General features: G+C 41.5%; 1 protein-coding gene across 8 annotated transcripts in view; it reads right to left on the minus strand.

Annotated features, from left to right (window-relative positions):
- MBOAT2 (membrane bound O-acyltransferase domain containing 2) overlaps window positions 1–21,112 on the minus strand; it is a 153,338-nt gene that overhangs the window by 23,451 nt on the left and 108,775 nt on the right. For all 8 annotated transcript variants that reach the window (XR_003309529.2, XR_003309528.2, XM_026454704.2 and 5 more), the window contains 3 exons: window positions 12,500–12,555; window positions 7,000–7,054; window positions 1,820–2,003 (listed from right to left, as the gene is read on the minus strand). Coding sequence is in view for 6 of the 8 variants with exons in the window: in XM_026454704.2 (XP_026310489.1) it covers window positions 1,820–2,003; window positions 7,000–7,054; window positions 12,500–12,555 (295 nt within the window). In the remaining 2 variants the exon portion in view is untranslated. The remainder of the gene's footprint in view (window positions 1–1,819; window positions 2,004–6,999; window positions 7,055–12,499; window positions 12,556–21,112) is intronic.

Genomic DNA, 21,112 nt, shown 5'->3' on the forward strand with positions numbered 1-21,112 from the left:
ATTTCAAGTCTGGACTCCCACTCAGTTTGATATGACATTTCTCAGCACTTAACCAGTAATAGAAAATATGAAGACAAAAACATCTTTTTGGTATAAAATACAATGAGCCACATGGTAGGAAAGAGATAATATACTATCTTTTGCGAGTGCATGTACATTTCTACATTCACTCTTTGTTGCCCACACGGTGGAGGGTGGTAGATTTGCAGGAGAAAGAAGGTGACCCCTTGCTCTAAACCCTACGTTCAGAGAAAACACACGCCGGGCGCAGTGACTCATGCCTGTAATCCCAGCTCTCAGGGAGGCAGAGGCGGGAGGATAGCTTGAGCCCAGGAGTTAGAGACCTGCCTGGGTAATACAGCAAGACCCCGTTCTCCACAAAAAGGAAAAAAAAAAAAAAAAAAGACAAAAAAAAAAAAAAAAAATAAGCGCAGAGAAAACACACTAGCCCCTTTCCTTCATCTCACAGACTTCCTGATTGGCCTATTCTTTTTCATGGAAACTATACATTTTACCAGATGAAATCTAACAGAAACTTAGCCTATACAGAGCCTCACTGCCTTTCTTTACGAAGCAGCATCCCAGCAATTTCAAGTGCCCCAATGGCTTAAAGAAAGTAAAAATTATGTTTGGTTGTAAGGCAACTTAGCATAGACTTGAAATCAGATTGCACTGGTGTGAATTCCAGTTCTACTGCCAACCTGGGAAATCTTGGTCAAATCACTTAGACTATGAGTCTCAGTTTCCTCATCTGTTAGATGGTGAGAAAAACAGCACCTACCTTGTATGAATGCTGTGAGGGCTGAAAGAGTAAATACTGTGAGGTCCACACCACAGTGCCTGGCACATGGTGAGCACTGTCAAAGCGTTAGCTACTATTAATATCTTTATAATATTACTAATCTCTTCATTGTGGGAATCAGGAGCTGTTTTGTGGAAAAAGGTGATATTTGAAGTAGGCTTTTTAAAGAGAAGAAAGATTTCAACTGGCAATAATTAAGAAGAGGAGAGGAAAAGCAAAAAAGAAATGGAGGATACAGAGTGTTTACAATCTGCTGGAACACAAGGCATAGGTAAGAAAGAAAGAAGAAAGAAAGAAAAGGAAGGGAAGCAGGAAGCGGGAAGGAGGAAGGGGGGAAGGGGGGAAGGGGGGAAGGGGGGAAGGGGAAAGGGGAAAGGGGGCCTGGAAAATTATTAGGCTAGCCAATTCCATGATAAGAGCTTTCTTGTAAAATCCCCTGTAACTATAAAGCATTATTCTCATTGAGGAATTCAGCACATAGTTTCTGAAGTGACCTTATTTGTGTTCTTAATCATGACTGTACTTCTACCAGGTACGGTGTGAAGAGTCATTTATCTTGAAAAGTATTTTTAAAGAAACAGATGGATAAGTTCCCAATGTGAAAGTATTTGTATTTTTAAATAAGACTAACCAATACATACTCTGAAGGCTCCAGATAGGCTGGGCGCGGTGGTTCAAGCCTGTAATCCCAGCACTTTGGGAGGCCGAGACGGGCTGATCATGAGGTCAGGAGATCGAGACCATCCTGGCTAACCCAGTGAAACCCCGTCTCTACTAAAAAATACAAAAAACTAGCCAGGCGAGGTGGCGGGCACCTGTAGTCCCAGCTACTCGGGAGGCTGAGGCAGGAGAATGGCGTAAATCTGGGAGGCGGAGCTTGCAGTGAGCTGAAATCCGGCCACTGCACTCCAGCCTGGGCAACAGAGCGAGACTCTGTCTCAAAAAATAAATAAATAAATAAACAAACAAACAAATAAATAAATAAATAAAGGCTACAGATAAATCTCATGATCTTACATTTGGAGATGGCTCTGTTCTTTCATACTGTGTCTCTTCTTTTCCATTTTCACCAGATTGTGTCATATGGTAAGATCTGCCTTCAATGAAAGTAATGTAGTCTTTGTAAGAGCAAAGTGGGCCTGCCAGGATCCCCATGAAGTTACAGTTGTAACTCAAATACTCCAGTAGGCTTGGCATGCGCCTGCAATGAAAAGACATGCAACCAGTGAGATGCAGCATAAGCTTCAGAACATTTGATAGAGTAACAATCCACCTCACTGTTCTCCATTTCCAAAATAAGACAAGCTTTCATTTTCATTTGTACCCATACAATGGGAATTCTAAGGATCAGGACATAGTCATGCTCAAAAGTATGTCTGAATAGGAGTTTCTATATAGATCCTTATGAGCAAATATGAAGGTTTCGACTTAGATTTCTCATGATGAGACAAATCAAAGACGGATGCACTATCCACACTGCTGTCTCCTCCTAGGCAATCATTTGCTCTTCTAACAAACACGTGCTGCGCACTGTGTGCCCCATCTGCTGCAGGGCCTGGATACAGCAGTAAACAAAGAGAGGACAATCCTGCACCCACGGAGCTTGCATAGCGGGTGCAGAAAACAATAATAAAATACATAAAACATATTTTCAGAGGCGCTAAGTGCTACAAAAAGAAGGAACTCTTTTATTCTATTAAGAAGTCAGAAAAGGCCTCTCTGGTAAGGTGACAGTTGAGCAGAGACCAGGAAGAAGTGAGAGGAGCTGTGTGGATGTTGGTGACAGGGGTTCCAGGCAGAGGGAATGATGCGTGAAGACCCCTGAGCTGGGCATAGCTGGCAGCAAGGCAGCCGTGGGGCTGGAGCAGAGTGGACCCAGGGGAAGAGGTGGGAGCAGGCAAGACAGCTGAGGTGGGATCAGACAGGGCCCGCCTTACAAGCCATGGCAGGAACTTCAGATTTTACTCTGACTGAAATGAAAAAACACAGTAGGTGTTTAAAAGACCTATGTCTCAATGCATCACTTCAGCCCACGTGTGGGGCTCCTGCAGTCTCCAGGCAGAAGGTGACAATGGCTGGAGGAGGGGGTAGATGCTCTGCATGCATCCTGGCAGTGGAGCCTGAAGGCTGCAGAGGGATTGGCTGTGAGGTGGAGGAGAAAAGGGAGTCAAGGACATCTCAAAACATTTTTAATTCCGCTCCTTAGAGGTCTGTCCAAATGATACATGGTACCTATGGGTAACACGGTGAAAATGGGTAGTTAACACAGGAGACTATTTATGTTATCATATAAATGAATAAGGAGTGTATTTTTTTTTAAACAGCTCCATTAAGAAAGTCTACCGTCCACTGTCAATTATAAACCATCATAAAGAAAGCACAACTGCACCTGGGGACAGCAGGCAGGCTTCCTGAACATGTTACAGTCCCTTCTCCTCTCTGAATATGATAAGCTGTCTCCCTAAAAAATACAAACACTCTTGTGGACAAGAGAGGTTGAGAAAATACCCTCATGAACAGTTTTTTAAAGAGCTAAGTCTTGTTATGTTGCCCAGGCTGGACTCAAAAGTCCTGAGCTCAAGCAATCCTTCTGCCTTGGCCTCCTGAGTAGCTGGGATGACAGACACACACCACCTTGCCTAGCTTAGCATATATTATTTTTCTTTGAGAAACTGAATAGAACAAAATAGTGATTCCTGTTCATCTGATACTATCTGGGTTACCACTCAGCCCAAACCATTTTTCTAACTTTTCCAGAATTATTTTTCCACTTTTAAAAATGTCTTGAACCTTAAGTATTTTCTTTTTAGGGCTTGAAATTGATGATAGAAAATGTTTCTGGTAGATTTTCTCTTTTAGTTCTTTCTACTTAACGATGAAACAGCATGCTTTCTCACTGTATCAAAGACCAGGGTAAGTACCCTGCAGTCACAAGGTTATGAAAGAACTCCTTGTACTCCAGCAGCAGAGCTCCATTCTCAATACCAATTATTTTAACACCAAGTCAAACTATGTATCACCATTAGCAAGGACAGGAGACAGTTCTAAACCATAAAACTTACTTAAGTAATTTTTGGCTCAACTGTCATATCAAACAACAAGTCATTTTAGGTACTGAAGTAAATAACTACATTTATTTATAAAATGAGAACTTAAGTCTAATTGTAGTGTATAATATCAAACAAAAGATTCATTCATTCATTCCACTGATATTTGGTATCAACTATGTGTTGCCTCAAGTTTGGGCTTCTCATCTGCAGAATTATTGACACTTTAGACCCATAATTCTCTGTTGTGGGGTCCTCGTGTGCGGTGCAGGGTGTTTAGCAGCACCCCCTAGATGCTACCCACCAGATGCCAGTAGCACCACCTCCCTCAGCAGTAACAACCAAAAATGTCTACACATTGTCAGCTGACTCTTGGAGGCAAAATCACTCCAAATAATGATCACGGTTTGGATGATGGGGACAATAAATGAGACAAAGTTCCTGTCCTCAATGACAGGGGCAGGGGGAAGGGCAAATAAAACAAATGTCTTGTATAACATCAGACAGTAATACCTTCTATGAAGAAAACAAAGCAGAGCAAAGGGATAGAAAGTGATGGCACGAAGGGAGGGGTATTTGTGACAGAGTGGTCTGCACAGTTAAGAATGGACTGAGTGAAGAAGCGGGGTCGAGCTCTGGGCTCTTGCTGGACCTTATATGCTGTGGTCGGGGGTTTGTAATTCTATTCTAAATTACAGTGGAAGCCACTGGAGGATTTTCATCAGGGGACAGGAATAATATAATCCAATGCGCATTAAAAGCTTCTCTGGCTGCTAGCTGAAAAGTAGGCTGCACAGGGCATGGGAGAAAATAGAGAAGCCAGGAAGGAAAGCTACCACAGCAGACCAAGTAGAAAATGAGGGTTTGTACTGGGATGTGACCAGTGGAAGCGGTGAAAATCTGTCAGATTAGAGATTAATTTTAAAGGAAGGGCTAACTTGACTTGCTGGTGAAGTGGATTTGCTGTAAGAAAATGGAAGTCCCTCCAGGCCACCAGTGATAATGGTACTGCTATTAACTAACTGGGTGATAATGGTGGAGGAGCAGATGTGGGAGGAGGAAGGAAGAGGGAGACAAATCAGAAGTTCTGTTTTGAACATGTTCTGTTTGAGCTGCCTGTCACTATCCACGGAAGACCTTAAAATGGCAGTTGGATAAATGAGGCTGGAGCTGAGGGGAGTGGATTGGGCGGGAATATAAATTTAGGAGACTTCAAACATGAAGATGGCCTTTAAAGCCAATGGATGTGACCACCTGGAGAAAACAGAGAAGTCCACAGCTGAGCCCAGGCTAGTGGTAAGGCAGAAGCAGGGGCAGAGGATTCAGCAGAAGATACAGAGACAAAGAGCCAGTGAAGGAGGAGAAAAAACTGAAAGAAGGGAATGTCCTGGAAGGAAGTGAAGAAGGTATTTCAGAAGAGTGGCCAACTGGCCAGTGCTGCTGAGGTTCAGCATCATGCAAACAAGCTGACAATGAAATCAGCCAAGATTAAGGGCAATCTTGAAAGAATGATTTCAGACCAAGAATGGGCACAAAAACTTGAATGCAGGGGGCTGAGGAGAGAATGGGGGGAGACACTGAATGTCCACAAAGCCTTCAAGGAGTGCTCCTCTAAAGGAGTGCGCAGTAACGGGGTGATGGCCAGAAGGGAATGAGAGGTATCATGAGCTTATTCTGTTCAGGTAGTGGGGAGGGCCTAACAGAGAGGGAGAAATCGGTGAGTGAACAGGCAGGAGTAACTGACGCAGCAAAATCCTTGAGAAGGAAGTGAACTCTGTGCAGCAGTGAGAAGATGGCCTTCGATTAGATTATGCACAGCTAGTACCTGACACCAGGAAAGAAAGTAGAGCACTGTGTTATAGATTCAGGCAGCATGGTAGATTTGGTGGTTGCAGAATCAAAGTAGGATTGCTTTTTTTTCTCTCCAAAAAATAAAATTTTGCTACCAACACAAGTATGGGGGGCGGGGTGTTAGAAGTCTGGCAGGAAGGAGAATATATCATTTTAGAAGAGTGTGGGCAAGTGAGTGGACCGAGGAAACGCAGAACCACTGGCAATACTAAGGATCCTAATTTTAAATGTGGGGTAACACATTTAAAATGAGTCCAGTCAGCAAGACAGTGTTTTTCCACTCAGCTTTCTTCCACTGTTCAGGCAGGTGAGAGGTGGGGTTACCTAGGTCTGGAGATTTGCTCTCGATGTGAGAGGCATAGGGGAAATGGCAGCTGAGTGTCTGTAAATGAGGAGCTACTGGGATGGCGCAAGGGCTCCTAAAGATCAAAGAACCAAGACCAAATTAACCTCTCGTCAGGAAAGCTACTCGAGTGTCTATTTATTGATACATAAAGATTGACTATAGGGGCTATCAGAATAGAACATTTTTAAAGATGGGAAAATACAAAAAGACCCCCAAGACATGCTACCTGGGATGAAAGATGAATACTTAGTTTAGTTCTAAATAATATCACAAACAATCTCATTCTTCTAGCAGCTATGCACTTATTCATTCTAGTTTTGGAAACAAGGTAATCCATGGGAAATTTTTCTGTAAGTATAATGAGTATTCCATCTCAAATTTTATTAGTTGAGATAGACCCTGTGAAATTGAGCTATTCCTTAGATTAGTCATCAGAGTGCCTTCAGTAAACGAAGTAGAAGCCTATCCCAGAATGAATTCCTCAAATAATAATGAGAATTATCTGACTGGTTCTTTATGATTTCAAAATATGGCATCGATATGCTATATCAATGTATTATATCTTAGCCCAGTACCTGCCATCAAGTTATTGGCCTGTAAATGGTAGCTGCTATTATTACCAGTAATCACTACATGGCAGACATGAAGACAATACTATCCTCCTGTCTTCAAGGAACTCAGAGTCTCACAGGAACGAAAGCTTTAGCAGCTAACCTTGTGGCCCATAGGAGGCGCACATGTACAATCACAGAGGCAGGGTGCTACAGGAGCCAGAAGGGATGCCCAGCCCCGCCCAGCAGGCTTTGGCAGGAGGGAGGTGCATGGAGGGAGTGAGGCTTGATTTTCAGAAGTAAGTACCTCTAGAAGGACTAATCAGCCTCAGTCACAGAAGGAACGTGGGTCCTAGGCAGGAGTGCAGGAAGCATGGCAGCATAGGATGCAAAGGCACGTACCTTACAGCTAAATCCCTCTGTGAGGAAGTCAGTTCTTCATCCTTCCGAAACATCCCTGAGAAACAAAAACAGGTACTCTTCTTACCAATTAAGATTTCTCCCCAAAATGGCATTTTTGCCCATGCACACTTTCATTACTTTCCTCATTTGAAATTCATGCTATTATATTCCCAATTTTGATATAATGACTGTTCTTTTCCTTCTCATAGCAACACAGGCTCGATCATGTGAAAAGTCTCTATAAAATTACACATGGTTGGGTATCTAACTCCACTCTAAGGGGAGTTATAATTAAAGAATTCCCAAATGCTGGCACTTTTTAAATTATAATGTTATTATCCTTAATCGTAAATGCTATGACTTTTCAAAAAGGGGCATTACAATTTTTCTATTATTGGATGACTTAAATGACTACACATGAGTACTATAAACTAGAAGCTCAACATAAAGCAAGGAGCAATTTCCTTACTCCTCCATGACTCCAATATATGAAAACCAAACTCAAATACATCATCTTCTTTCATCTATTTACCTTTCTCTTCAAAGAGGAGGATATATTATTTAAGATCACACATCAACTTACTAGATCCATATGCTTTAAAAATATATACCTCAAATCCAATTTAAAGACCAAAGGGGAATGAAATTAAAAAGCAAATAGCAACATTAATATTAATAAATTAATATAAGTAAAGTAGTAACATTCCCCCAAAGAACCAAAGCTAAAGCAATTAAAAAACAGTGAAATAAATAGACAAACCTAAAAACATGAAAAGACAAATCATAGAAGAAATACATGTAGCCAACTAACATGAAATGTTAATTTCACGATTAATAATGTTATCATTATAAATCATTAAATGTACATTAAAAGAGCAAGATGCCATTTTCACCTATTATAAGTATGCAGAAATTTTAAAGGGCTCTTACTCATATAATATAATCTAAATTATGTAAAACACATATTTTATGTATTTTATATGTATATAAAACAAAGATGAGAAGAAAATAATTACTGCTTTAAAATGCCTCAGGAACTATTCGGAAAGAGCAGAGGAAAAACAAACTCCCTGGTTTTATAGCACTTATATTCTAGTACGGAGACAGAAGACAAACAAATTAATGAGGTACCAAGAGGAACTCACATCATCTTTCTGTAAACCAGTATAGCAAACACTTTAGAAATCTTTCTACCCTTTATTCCTAAAACTCTAGCCCTAAGGAAATAACTGAAGGTGCCATTCAAAATTTATGACAAGAATCATCACAACTTTATACATAATAGTAGAAAAAAAAGTAACAGCCTATATATGCAACAATTGGGGAATGGGAATATATTACATACTCCACTTTTGACAATTATGTAAAAAGAAAACTATGCCTCATAAGATGATAAAGGAAATATTAATAAAAAAGAAGGGACCGGGCGCACAGTGGCTCATACCTGTAATACCAGTACTTTGGGAGGCCAAGGTGGGTGTATCACCTGAGGTCAGGAGTTTGAGACCAGCCTGGCCAACATGGTAAAACCTTGTCTTTACTAAAGAAAAAAAAAAAATTAGTTGGGTGTGGCAGCAGGCGCCTATAATCCCAACTACTCAGGAGGCTGAGGCAGGAGAATCACTTGAATCTGGGAAGTGGAGGTTTCAGTGAGCCAAGACTCTGCCTCAAAAAAAAAAGAAAGAAAAAAAAAGTCTGGCTCTGAGAAATGTTGGGGGAGGGACATGGAAGATTATTTTTCTTCATATTTCCAATTTGTATTTTTCAAATTTTCCTCAGTGATCACATACCTACTTTTTATAAGCAGGAGGAAAAAAAAAACCACTTAAAAAAAAGATGATAGAAAATGAGAAAACAGTAAAACATTATCAGGATTTAAACCCCCAAAAAGGATAATTCCTACTTGTGACAATTCGACTTTCTTCCCCCATATCAGATATATGCTGTCCACCCTTTCCTTAAAAAAAAAAAAAAAAAAAGCCATCTTTAGAAATGAGGATAAGTATTCAATTTTTAAAAATTTCTTATCCTTTTTTCCTCATGCTTTTTACCAGGCAAGTGACATGTTAATAGCCTTCTTTGTGATTTTAAGCTTTGCCCTATATAAACTATGTTGTTATGTTTAGTCAGCATTTCCAAGTGTTTGGCATAGGGTGGGCCTCTACACCAGTTCAGTCTGCCATGTTACTCAAAGAAGCAATTACTGCTTTTGAAGTGTAAACTAGCCAAGAAAAGTGGACACAGAGTTTAAAGGACAGAGTTTCATAGAAAAAAATTGTGTCAAAAGTCTACATGCACAACAAGCCCAGCCTCTCTTCTCAGTTCACAACTTGGGAACTTGCCAAAAGAATCACCAAAAACCAATTAAAGACAAGATACCATTTTTTAAAGCTAGAAGTCTAACCAAGTGCAAGTGAGGTGGTCCAGCAAACAATGGGGTATGAGAAGACTTCCGAACCCCGATGGGACACCACGTTGCAGGTGGAGACGGAAAGCCTGCCACTGCTGCTGTGTCTAACAGCTGATACGGGTGGTCCAGTGATTCTACTGTGCTGCTTAGTTCCCCTGAACACACCATTTTTTCACTGAATTAATGGAATGGCGTATCTTCCACTGTTTAGTACTTATGTATGAATAGGTATAAGAAAATGATTGCTTATCATTTTCATGTAAATTCGGAGTCAGGAATCATGGCGATGCCAAACAACTACTGATTATCTACATGCGTGGCTAAGATAGTGGTACCTTTGGTTTCTGATGGTTCAGTGTACACACATTTTGTTTCATGCACAAAATTATTAAAAATAATGTATAAATTACCTTCAGTCTATGTGTATAAGGTATATATAAAACATCAATTAATTGTGTTTAGACTTGGGTCCCAAGATATCTCATTATATGTATGCAAATATTCCAAAATCCGAATAAATCCAAAATCAGAAACACTTCTGTTCTCAAGCATTTCATATAAGAGATATTCAACCTGTACAAACATTCCATTAGGTTGAAGTATTTCTACCGTGAGGTGACATCAACGAAGCTGCCAGCAAGACAACCAGCTACACTATCCCGACAGGCCACAATACAAGCCAGACTTCATGAGCAAACATGCCAGCAGGTTATTTTAGTCATTCATCCTAAGCCCTCAGCCATCTCATATACACAATTCAAAGCCAGAAGGGTAAGCAGGCTCTATTATATGAGGGTGATGAAATGTCTTAAAAACCATGCCTAGAAATACCCAAGGATAAAATAACACCTGCTTCCTGAAGATACAAATACGAATGACGCCAGTGGATTGATAGTTGAGAAACAGACACAGTTGTAGGTAATTTATTTGGTTTCATCTAGGAGTGGTCCAGAACCAGGCTGTGCAGAAACAAATTAACATAGTTCTGAGACTGCTATCCTTAGAAAGGCCTGCTTATAAGGTGTGCCCATGGCTGGTGTGTGAGAACTTGGCTGGTCCACAGTCCCCTACACCAGTAGGAAATGTCTCCTATGCCTAGCCTATTTGTGCTAACAATGTGGTTTATTCTGAACACCTGCTTTCCTTCTGGGAGCCTGGAATTTTGGTGTACGCTAGGGGGCCTATGTGACCAGCCCCCAGTAAAAACTTTGGGCGCTGAGTGTCTAAAGAGCTTGCCTGATAGACACTTCACAGGTGTTATCACAATTTGTTGCTGGGGGAATTAAGTACGTTCTCTGTGACTCCCTTGGGAGAGGACTTCTGGAAACTTGTGCCTGGTTTCTTCCAGACTCCATTACAGGCACCTTTGTACTTTACTGACTTTGCTTGGAATCTTTTCGCTGTAATAAATGTTAGTCATGAATTCAACTACATGCTAAGTCCTGTGAATCACCAAACTGGGAGTGATCTTGGGGTCCTCCGATACACAGATAATACGGCCCTTCTCTGAAAGACTAGCTGATAAAATATGGGTTAGACAGGGGTTCAATCTATCCCCTGGGAATAAAGGGGTAGGTGGTATGGGGTGTGGAGGACCTGCAGCAAGCTGTCTCGGAGGATGTACTGAAGCAAACTGGAAGAGGAACCCAGTTTGAAAAGCTAAAGTCTATGAACTCCTCTAATGCTGCTAAGACTAATCAAAATCTAAACTGTTCTAAAGAGATAATTACCATTAAATCCATTTAAAAGAACAGGTCACACAATGAGGTTTGTTGTTCTTCTGAGTTGAATATATATTGTCATCAGATACTTCTAGACCTATAGACAAAATTATATCCCTGATCCACAACTTTCCTATATTCTCTTTCCAGTGTCACAGGAGTAATCTGTTACCAGCATACTACAGAAGTTTCAGCACCTGAAGGTAACTGTAGGCTTTTACCTATAGTGTTTCCTAGTATAAGTTTTATAACTACAGTCTAGTATCAGAGTCTGGTGAGTTTCACCCACTTCATTGATCAGGATGCAAGAACTACAAGACACTGTGCATAAATTATAATCCACAAAAAAATCCTCCAAGCTGAATCATACTGTTAACTGACAAAGGAGAAAACTGAAGCAGTAAGAAGCTGAACTGGAATCTGAGCGTATGTTTGCCCATCCACCAAAACCCACACTCTAGCCACATCCTCATGTTCCCGCCTGTATGCAGAATTTTCCCTCAGTGCTGTTTCTTTCTCTATAGGACAGAAAGAGAGTTGCTGTTTAACCTGCAGACTTGATTAAACAAGTAGCAGAGACTTTTTAAATCTACCTCCTTCCCTCCACCACCCCCCAAAAAAACTAAGTGCTAATTTTGCTTGTTAGTAGCCAGAGGGGAGAAGAGGAAAAATTCTCTCTCTCGCTGGCTCTTCACAGTACTGTCAAGGCTAGTCCTCTGACAATAAGAGGGAAAACCTGCCCGGGGAGTGGGCACAGGATGGGTGGAGACACAGTGGGGCTCAAACTCATCTCAAAAGCTCCCCAGGCTACATACAAATGACCGTTCTAACAGGGATGCTTGGCTCTTTCGTCTTTGAAGGAATCAGAATCCAAATCTCATGACTCGGAGTCCTGTTAGGCCAGGACTAGATGTCCACTCATCTTCAATGAAAGATGTCTTCAACAGAAAATATTCATGATAAAAATACATGGAAACATGTAATTATGAATGTGTGTATATAAAGGAGAAGAGGTGGGGAAAACACATAAATTATAATAAAAATTTAACGAAGAGTTGAAGCAGGAAATAATAAAACTTGATCTAGACCAAACGTCTCTTTCCTTTATATGTCAAACTATCACTACTGTGGGCCACATGACTAAATCACACTATTCTACTTTCTGTCACTGCACTGAATTCAAAATGAAGATAAAACACTGAAGGAAAGCAGGCATTTTTCATAACCCTAAGCACAGTTAAGTATATTTCCCCATCTTACCTCCCTCCATTTCCTTACTCTAATAGCAGAAAGTTATGGTAATATCTCAAGCAAAATATTATTGGAATTAAATTTTTTCAGCAATAAAAATTAATTTCAGAATTCTTACCATCATGAATTTCGCAAGCCAAACTAGTGATCTTCTGAGTAATGATCATCATTGGGCTGTGACAAGATAAAAAAAATTAGTGTTTTAAAAGAAGAAGGTTAAAACAATACTTATGACATATGAGTTAAGAGTTTGTTCTGCTTTTATCACTACAAATCCTGAAATTTTTAACATAAAAAAGACCTCCAAGGGATTTCAGCAATAACTCAGGAGTTATGTATTTGAGGACAGCATAGGAGATGGGGATCTGGGCTTTCTCCAAGGCTTCAAAAAACAAAAAACAAAAGAAAAAGTTTCCACCCCTAAAAGAAAAAGTTTCCACCCCTAAAAGAAATCTCTGGTGACCCAGTGATCTAACCTGGCCTCCTCATCTCACACATTAGAAAACAAGGCCCGGAGATTTTGAGAAGTGCGCAGGCATGAGATGTGGCCCCAGTCTCCTGCTTTCAGCTCAGTACTTTCTTCAACATATCATGGACAGACTCTCAACTCCCTATTCTAAAAACTAGGCACCCAGGGGTTACGGACTCTACACACAGCCATCTAAGGAACCAAAATCATGATGTATTTGAAAGGAAAAAGGAATTTAAAATCATTTAAAAATGGCATTATTCTCCCATACTTTATAGTCATTATAATTGAATGAGTAACTTGGAAAGGAAAAAAATACATCCACATAAGAAAACCACCAGGATGCATCTTATCCTTTAAAGATTCCATTAGCTTACAGACAGCGTTAAAAACCAGTTAAGGCCGGGCGCAGTGGCTCATGCCTATAATCCCAGCACTTTGGGAGGCGGAGGTGGGAGAACTGCTTGAACTCAGCAGTCTGAGACCACCCTGGTCAATGGTCAACAGAGCAAGACCCCATCTCTATAAAAATAAATAAATAAATAAATAAATAAATAAATAAATAAATAAATAAAACCACCAGGAAGGCTTTTATCCTTTAACTATTACATTAGCTTACAGATTGTATTGAAGAACAATTGACAAGAAGTTATTTAACTTTTTGAAACAATAATATAATAAAACCAGGAAATTGTGTTTTGACCCAAGGTAGACTGTGCTCTATACACATGCAGAGGAGAACATGTTTCACAGAACCTGAGGACGCTGTGGCGCACACAGCATCACCCCATGCACTGCCAACGAAAGGGGCCAGGAGGGGAGGGGGCTCCAGGCTCCAGGCTTAGACCCCCATGGGTCTAATTCTGACCTGCTCTCTTCCAGCAGCCCACACGCTCAGTGCAGAAACTCAAACTGCTGCCTCTGGCAAACAGAGGTGTCTTTCTCACAACATCAGCAAACGGCAGCAAGGGTTTGCTTTAAACATTCCTACCACTGGAACTTTGATTCACAGACCTGGGCCCTTGAGAAGCTACAGCTCATTCTCCTCAACTAACAGGAAGGTCTCATCAAATGACAAATGTTCTTAAACTGGAAGTACTTAAGGGAGGAGATTTCTCTTAGGTTCCCTTAAAAGTCAGTTCTTACATCTACATACTCACTTCCCAGAGAATCATGCTTCAACCAACCTAAATCCCCCAGGTGGCTTGGAACACCCGATTGCTATTTCTGCTTTGCAAGATACCCAGGAGGCGGTCTTGCCCAGCCTGGAGGCCGCAAGGATGAGAAGCGGTATATGACCTGGAGGTCACGTGGGCACCACAGACAGAAGTGGAGCCGGGGGAGAGATGTCCTGGGATGCACCAGGCGCTCGTGCAAACCAAGTGGTGAGCAGAGAGCAGCCTGAAAGAGAAGAGGGGGCTACCTCAAGCGGCTTGGGTGGCCGGGCGTGTGGGAGACCTTGGGTTTGCTGTTAGGAGGGACAATGAACACAGGCGCCTCTGTCTCCACTTCATGTCCATCCTCATGGACGTCCTCACAAGGGCTTTATCATTTTCAAGCCCTTGAAAATGATAAAAATGCCCTATAATTTCCATTTCCCTGGGGGAGAGAATCATTTTTCTCACTCTGCCTAATTATTTTCATAGTTTAGCTCACTGGTGAGTTACAACATTCTCTCCAGTTCTAAATTCTAATTTCCATGTCACCTTAAAACATAGTAACAACTGATAAAACAACTATTACATTTATTTTGTCAATTCAGTGACACAGTAAGCTGTCAGGTATACATAGACAAGATGTTAACAAAAATGCAAATAAGTGCTCTGAGTGTCCTTCTTGTGCCCACTTGGGCCCCTGAACCCACATGCAACTTCTATTCCATCAGGTGCAAAGGACACAGAAGTTCCTGTGAAAGTAAGCTGTGTTGGGAGGACAGGTGACGTGTGGCTGGGAGGACGGGTAAGGTGTGGCTGGGAGGATGGGTGACGTGTACCTGAGAGGATGGGTGGTGTGTGGCTGGGAGGACAGGTGACGTGTAGCTGTACTGCTGATTCCAAGAATCATGCCCTAACAGAGCAGGAAGGAAGGCAGGAAACAGACCTGAATACTCCAGCCTCTCTCCAAATGCTACTCCCTTTACCCAGACTACTCTTCCTGGAACCGTTTCACAAGGATAAGTTATTCCTCCCTCTTCACGAATCAGCTGAAGAATCACTTCACACACGAAGCCCACCGGACAACTCGATCTCAAGTAGCTTCCCTCTGCCCACAAAAACACACACACACATGCACGCAAACACCCTTCATTTCATCTTAGTCCTTGTTTGTTTCCTTCAAGGTGTTTTAACATTCATAGTTGTTTTCTTTATTAAATCTCAGTGGTTGTTTTAAAATCTCTCCCTTTTTTAGAAAGTCCATGAGGCAAGGAACCTAACAGTCCTGTTCACCACTGAATCTCCAGCTTGTAGCATAGTGTCTGGCACAAAATATGTGCTAAATAAATTTTTAAAAAAATTTCTTCAGGGTCTTCCTCTGTCACCCAGGCTGGAGTGCAGTGGTGCAATCTCGGCTGACTGAAGCCTCGATCTTCTGGGCTCAAGCCATCCTCCCAACTCAGCCTCCCAAGCAGCTGACACTACAGGCACGTGCCACCACACATGGGTAATTTTTAAATTTTTTGTAGACATGGGGTTTTGCCATGTTTCCCAGGCTGGTCTCAAACTCCTGGGCTCAAGCGATCCACCTGTCTCAGCCTCTCAAAGTACTGAAATTACAGGTGTGAGCCACCATGCCTGGCCAATAAATATATTTAAAATATAAAATAAACTGAATCTAAGTGTCCAGTCAAGATCTATTACTCCTTCTGTAGGTTAACTATACTCTCTCCCATTTGTTCTTTCTTATCTGTGCTTGAAAGCATTTATTATATATTGTAATGATTCGTTTACTTTTCTATTACCACAAAAATCCCACGAGCTACTCAACAATTAGGAACACTGCTTTAATTATTTCTGTGCCTTCAGTACCTGGCACCTAATACACTGTCAGTGTGCTGACGGGTTTATAGAAATGCCTCATCAAGTTTCGGTTTCATTTCCTGATGGTCATCAGCTCCATACATTCCCTTTATTTTAAGTAGATGGCAGTCCCAATGCCTCTGGTCCAACCCGTCAGCCAGGGTGTAGCACATGGAGAAACAGAAAGACAGAAGACAAAATTATCATAGGGAACTATGCAGGAGTATGTTGTGGATGAAAATAAGAAAGGATTATAGGAAAAGTTCAGTAAGGGATGAGCAGATTAAAGAGAGCTCAGAAATGCAAACTGGAGGCCAAAACAGACAGATGAGTCCAACGCAGCAGGTACATGGCTGGGAGACAAGAAAGACTGATGGGAAAGGGCACACCTCACCCTTCCGCAGCAGGAACGACTGTGCAGGAAGCATTTACAAATGAAAACAGTGCAATGGTGCACAGGGGGTAACTGCAGTGGGCTTTCTTAACAGCATACTTTGTTCATAAATATCTGCTTCAGGACAATTAGGGTGATTTACACAACTATTTCACTTACATCTTTACTGACACTTTATTAAATATCTGTTGACTTTGTATTAACGGAGCCTCAGTATCTAACCACTTCCCGGGCCCTAGGAAAGTCTGGGATACCTCGACATGAATTGGAAGGAACCTCCTGTTTCCCTAGTATGGAAGCGGAACCTGGAAAAGGTGGGGGAAGCAGAAGGCTTTGGAACTTCCAGAGTGTGATCAGGGCCTCAGGATGGAGCTTCCCTTTCCTTCTATGGGACAACATCAGTATATTTAAGTGGTATTACTGCAATTTCCTTCCAGTGATCCTCTGCTAAGAATGTGGGAAAATATGAAATGTAACTGTTCATAGTAATGCTTCAAGTGATGTAACAGTTTCAGCTAATATTAAAAAATTCAGCTGAGGTAAAAACTCTAGACTTCCTGAAATAAAACAAAGGATGAAAAAGTTAAAAAATATATTCACACACTTTTTTTCTCTACAAAGAACAAGAATAGTAGGATTTGGTTCTATTACACAGTAAAACTCAAATGTAGTTAAACATTACAAGAGAATGAATGCTAAAAATGAATAATTACTTTCATGATTGTTCCATTATCTCTGGGAGACCACTAAGCTTAAGGGAAGTCTGTATATTAATGCTACAAATCAACTAAAAGCATCTACTAGGTAACAGCTTGCCACCAGGACATGTGTTACCCAGCAACAGAGGCAAACTGTTAACTGTTCACCTCAGTTATCCTAAGTGTACAAGTACCCTGGCATCCAAACAAGATCCACTGATACCAAGTAACCCCACTTACCTAACACCAAATGAATACAAAGTGAGAGATAATGGAAAAGGCCATTGGTCTTAGTCATCCATTCATTCATTTTCTTACAGCTTCATTCAGAAAAAACAAGACTTAATTAATGAGCACCTACGATTCACCAAGTACTGTTCTATGTGCCAAAGATACAGTGTGAACAAGACAGGCCAAGTCCTCGCTGTTATGAAATTTATACCACACTGGAGAGAGACAGATCATAAACAAACAAACAGGTAGAGATACAGTGTGTCAGATGCTGCAAGTCCTGGGCAGTGAAATGAAGCAGAGTAAGGGGCCTAAGGAATACAGAACAAAGGTGGGAACCGGCCTCAGCCAGAAGATGACAGTGAAATAGAGGACAAGCTCTGTGGAGGCCTGGGGTAAAAATGTTCCAGGAAGAGAGAAAAGTAAGTTCAACAGCCCCAGGAAGAAGTGTGATTGGCATGTTCGAGGATCAGTACAGAGGCCAATGTGACGAGCAAGGAGGACAGGAACAGAAGCTAAAGATGGCAAGTGGGATGCCAGATCCAGCAGGCTCTGCAGAGTGAGGACAGAGGCTTGCATCTGAGTGAGACAGGAAACTACTGGAGGATTTTAGGCAAAAGAGTGACTTGGTTTTAAAAGAATATATTCTGACTCTAGGTTGAAAAAAGACTGTGGGGGCACCAGAGGCAGAGGGAGGGGTCAGAGGGAGGAAGCAGGGGAGGTGGGCAGGGGAAGACGGTGGCTCAGACTAAGGTAACAGCACAGGAGGTCTGAAGTCACCTCTAGATCTATTCTGAAGGGAAACTCAACGGGATTTGATAATGCATTCAATGCAGGGTTTCACACCTGGCACCACCAAGGTTTCTGACCAGGGTAACTAACTAGGAGGAGAAAACTGACTGAGAAGGAAAATCAGGACTGCAGCTTTAGGCACACTTGGCACAAGAGGCCCTAGACAGCAGAGTGCATAGGCAGCTGGACATACGGGTCAGAACACTTAATCCTGACCCCACTTCACATCAGTTGTGGAAGACAAGGAAGTTATTTAACTTTTCTCAAAATGGTTATCTATAAAACACAGGATAATAATGCCACTGTCTGGATTAAATTCAATAGTATCTGAGACACAGCAGATGTTTAATAGGAGCTGGGTCCCTTCTCCCATTCACACCTTTGCATAGTAACTGCCAGAACTGCCATGAAGCCAATGGTGCTGAAGGGACGTAATAATCAAAACGGAAGTGCTGTTTCTGGAGAAGCTTTCTCTTGAGAACAGGAAATGAAAAATAAAAGGTATGTGAATAACCACGTAACAAAGTATCCACTGCCCAGTGAGCTATTTGAAGATCTGCACAGAGACAGCTGAGGGAACACATTTCAAACAAGGGTCATTTAGTCTGGGCCTTTAAGACTACGGAGGTTTGGACACGTAGATATGGCTGGAAGGGTGTCCCAAGGAGAGACACTGGGATGAGCAGCAGAACTAAAACAGAAAGAACAGGTGAGAGGGCACACACCAAGGGGGCCCTGCAGGTCCATCACCAGCTTCTCAGCCTCAGGAAAACACTGCATTTTTTTTTTAAATACTCTAAGTTCTGGGATCCATGTGCAGATCATGCAGGTTTGTGATATAGGTATACATGTGCCATGGTGGTTTGCTGCACCCATCAACCCCTCATCTACATTAGGTATTTCTCCTAATGCTATCCCTCCCCTAACCCCTACCCCACAACAGGCCCCAATATGTGATGTTCCCCTCCCTGTATCCAAATGTTCTCGTTGTTCAACTTCCACTTCTGAGTGAGAACAACACTGCATGTTTCTGATGAATCTTGTGCCACACTGCTTTGTGAACATACATACATTCAGGGAGAAAGGCTTGGTTGGGTAGGGTGGGGAACAGACAAAGCAAACCATAAATGGATCCATCTCTGTTTACTCCTGGTAACTTGAATTACATTAGTGGCAGCCAAACGGAATGTTTCCTGTAATCAAACGTAGGTCAAGGGGCTGGGAGACACTCCCACAGAATGGGCCAGGATAAAGGCCCACTACTTGCAGGCAGTCTAATGATTCACATCAACCCTATTTGCAACACAGCTGCTGGGCGCCATGTGTGGGGAAGATAATGAAGAGCCAAGGGGTGCCTTCCATGACTCATTTCAGAACACAGAAACACATCTACGATTAGACTCTGAGCATGAATAATGCTTTCTAAAAAGGACTGATGGACATGACAAGCACACCTGTGGCTATCAGGTCACATGCTCTATATCACTTCTTCTTATACCTGAAAAAAAGTGCTACCTACAAAAGTACCCGGCTCAGCCTTCAAGAACCTAGCAAAACGCACAACGCATGCTTAATAAACCTTAGTGAAGGAGCACACACGACTGAGCAGTAATAAACATTTACCAAGCCTCTGATACAGTTCAGTTAGCTCTAAGATATATTCTTGACGTGAATGAAAAATTATTTCACATACATATTTTTTTGATGGGTGCACTAAAAGCAACTCTTTCAGTACCACAGAAAACAACATATTCTTTTGCCAAAAAATCTATTCTTGCTTCCATCTACAATCTATTATCTATACGTGGGGCAAGGATTCGCATTTCTCTTCTCTTTCCAAACATCCCAATACCATTTACTGAAGAGTAGAGCCTGGCTTTCCCCATGGATTTCCGATCCCACCACTGCTGTTCTGTATTTTTATTTCTTAGATCCATGAGTCTCTTTCTCAGTCCTTCACCCTGGTTTCCTTGGTTTGTCTATTCCTGTCAGTCCAGAATATTTTAATGACTCCTGCTTTACAGACAGTAGTATGTCTTTATATCAACTTTACTACACTCAAGCATTTATTCTTCTAGAGAAAATTTTCCATTTATTTATCTAATTTCCCTCAAAACTCCAATTTTACCTGCATTACACCAACAGATTAACTTGGGGGAATCAGTATTTTTTTCTTTTTACTTTATTTTTTATTTTTTTGAGACAGCTCTGTCGCCCAGGCTGGAGTGCAGTGGTGTGATCTCAGCTCACTGCATCCTCCACCTCCTGGGTTCCGGTGATTCTCATGCCTCAGCCTCCCAAGAAGCTGTGATTACAGTTGTGCACCACCACGCCCAGCTAATTTTTCTATTTTTAGTAGAGACGAGTTTTGCCATATTGGTCAGGCTGCTCTCAAATTCCTGGCCTCAAGTGATCCACTCGCCTCAGTTTCCCAAAGTGCTAAAATTGCAAGCATGAGCCACCACGCCCAGCCCCATTCATATCTTTGTAATACTGAGGGTTGTTTTCATTTTCTTTCTTTTTTTTTTTTTTTTTTTTTGAGACAGGGTCTTGCTCTGTTACCCAGGCTGGAGTACAGTTGTGCGAACATGGCTTACTGCAGCCTCAACGTCCCAAGCTCATGCGATCCTCCCACTTCAGCCTCCTGAGTAGCTGGGACTACAAGCACACAGCACCATGCCCAGCTAATTTTTAAATTTTTTGTAGAGATGGGTTTCGCCATGTTGCCCAGACTGGTCTTGAACTCCTGAGCTCAAGTAATCCTCCCACCTTGGCCTCCCAAAGTGTTGGTATTATAGGTGTGAGCCACTGTACCCAGTCACAATACTGAGTTTTATTATTCAAACAAATGGGTTGAACTTTTTTCCAATTACTCTGTGTTCTACAGTAAAAATTTATAGTTTTCTGCATAGAGGTTCTGTACATTTATTTTTACACATATTACTAGATATTTCATGGTTTTTCTTGCTTTTGAAAAAGGATCCTTTTTCTATCACATTTTCTAACTGATCACTGCTGGCATGAAGAAAGCTATTTCGTTGTTTTATACTTCTCTTGTATCTATTTTCTGAGGCTAACGTGAGACGTGAGATCGAACAACTTCAGTAGCTTTTCAACCTTTCTGTAAATA

The sequence above is a fragment of the Piliocolobus tephrosceles genome, chromosome 15 (assembly GCF_002776525.5).
Source record: "Piliocolobus tephrosceles isolate RC106 chromosome 15, ASM277652v3, whole genome shotgun sequence".
Classification (NCBI taxonomy): Eukaryota; Metazoa; Chordata; class Mammalia; order Primates; family Cercopithecidae; genus Piliocolobus; species Piliocolobus tephrosceles.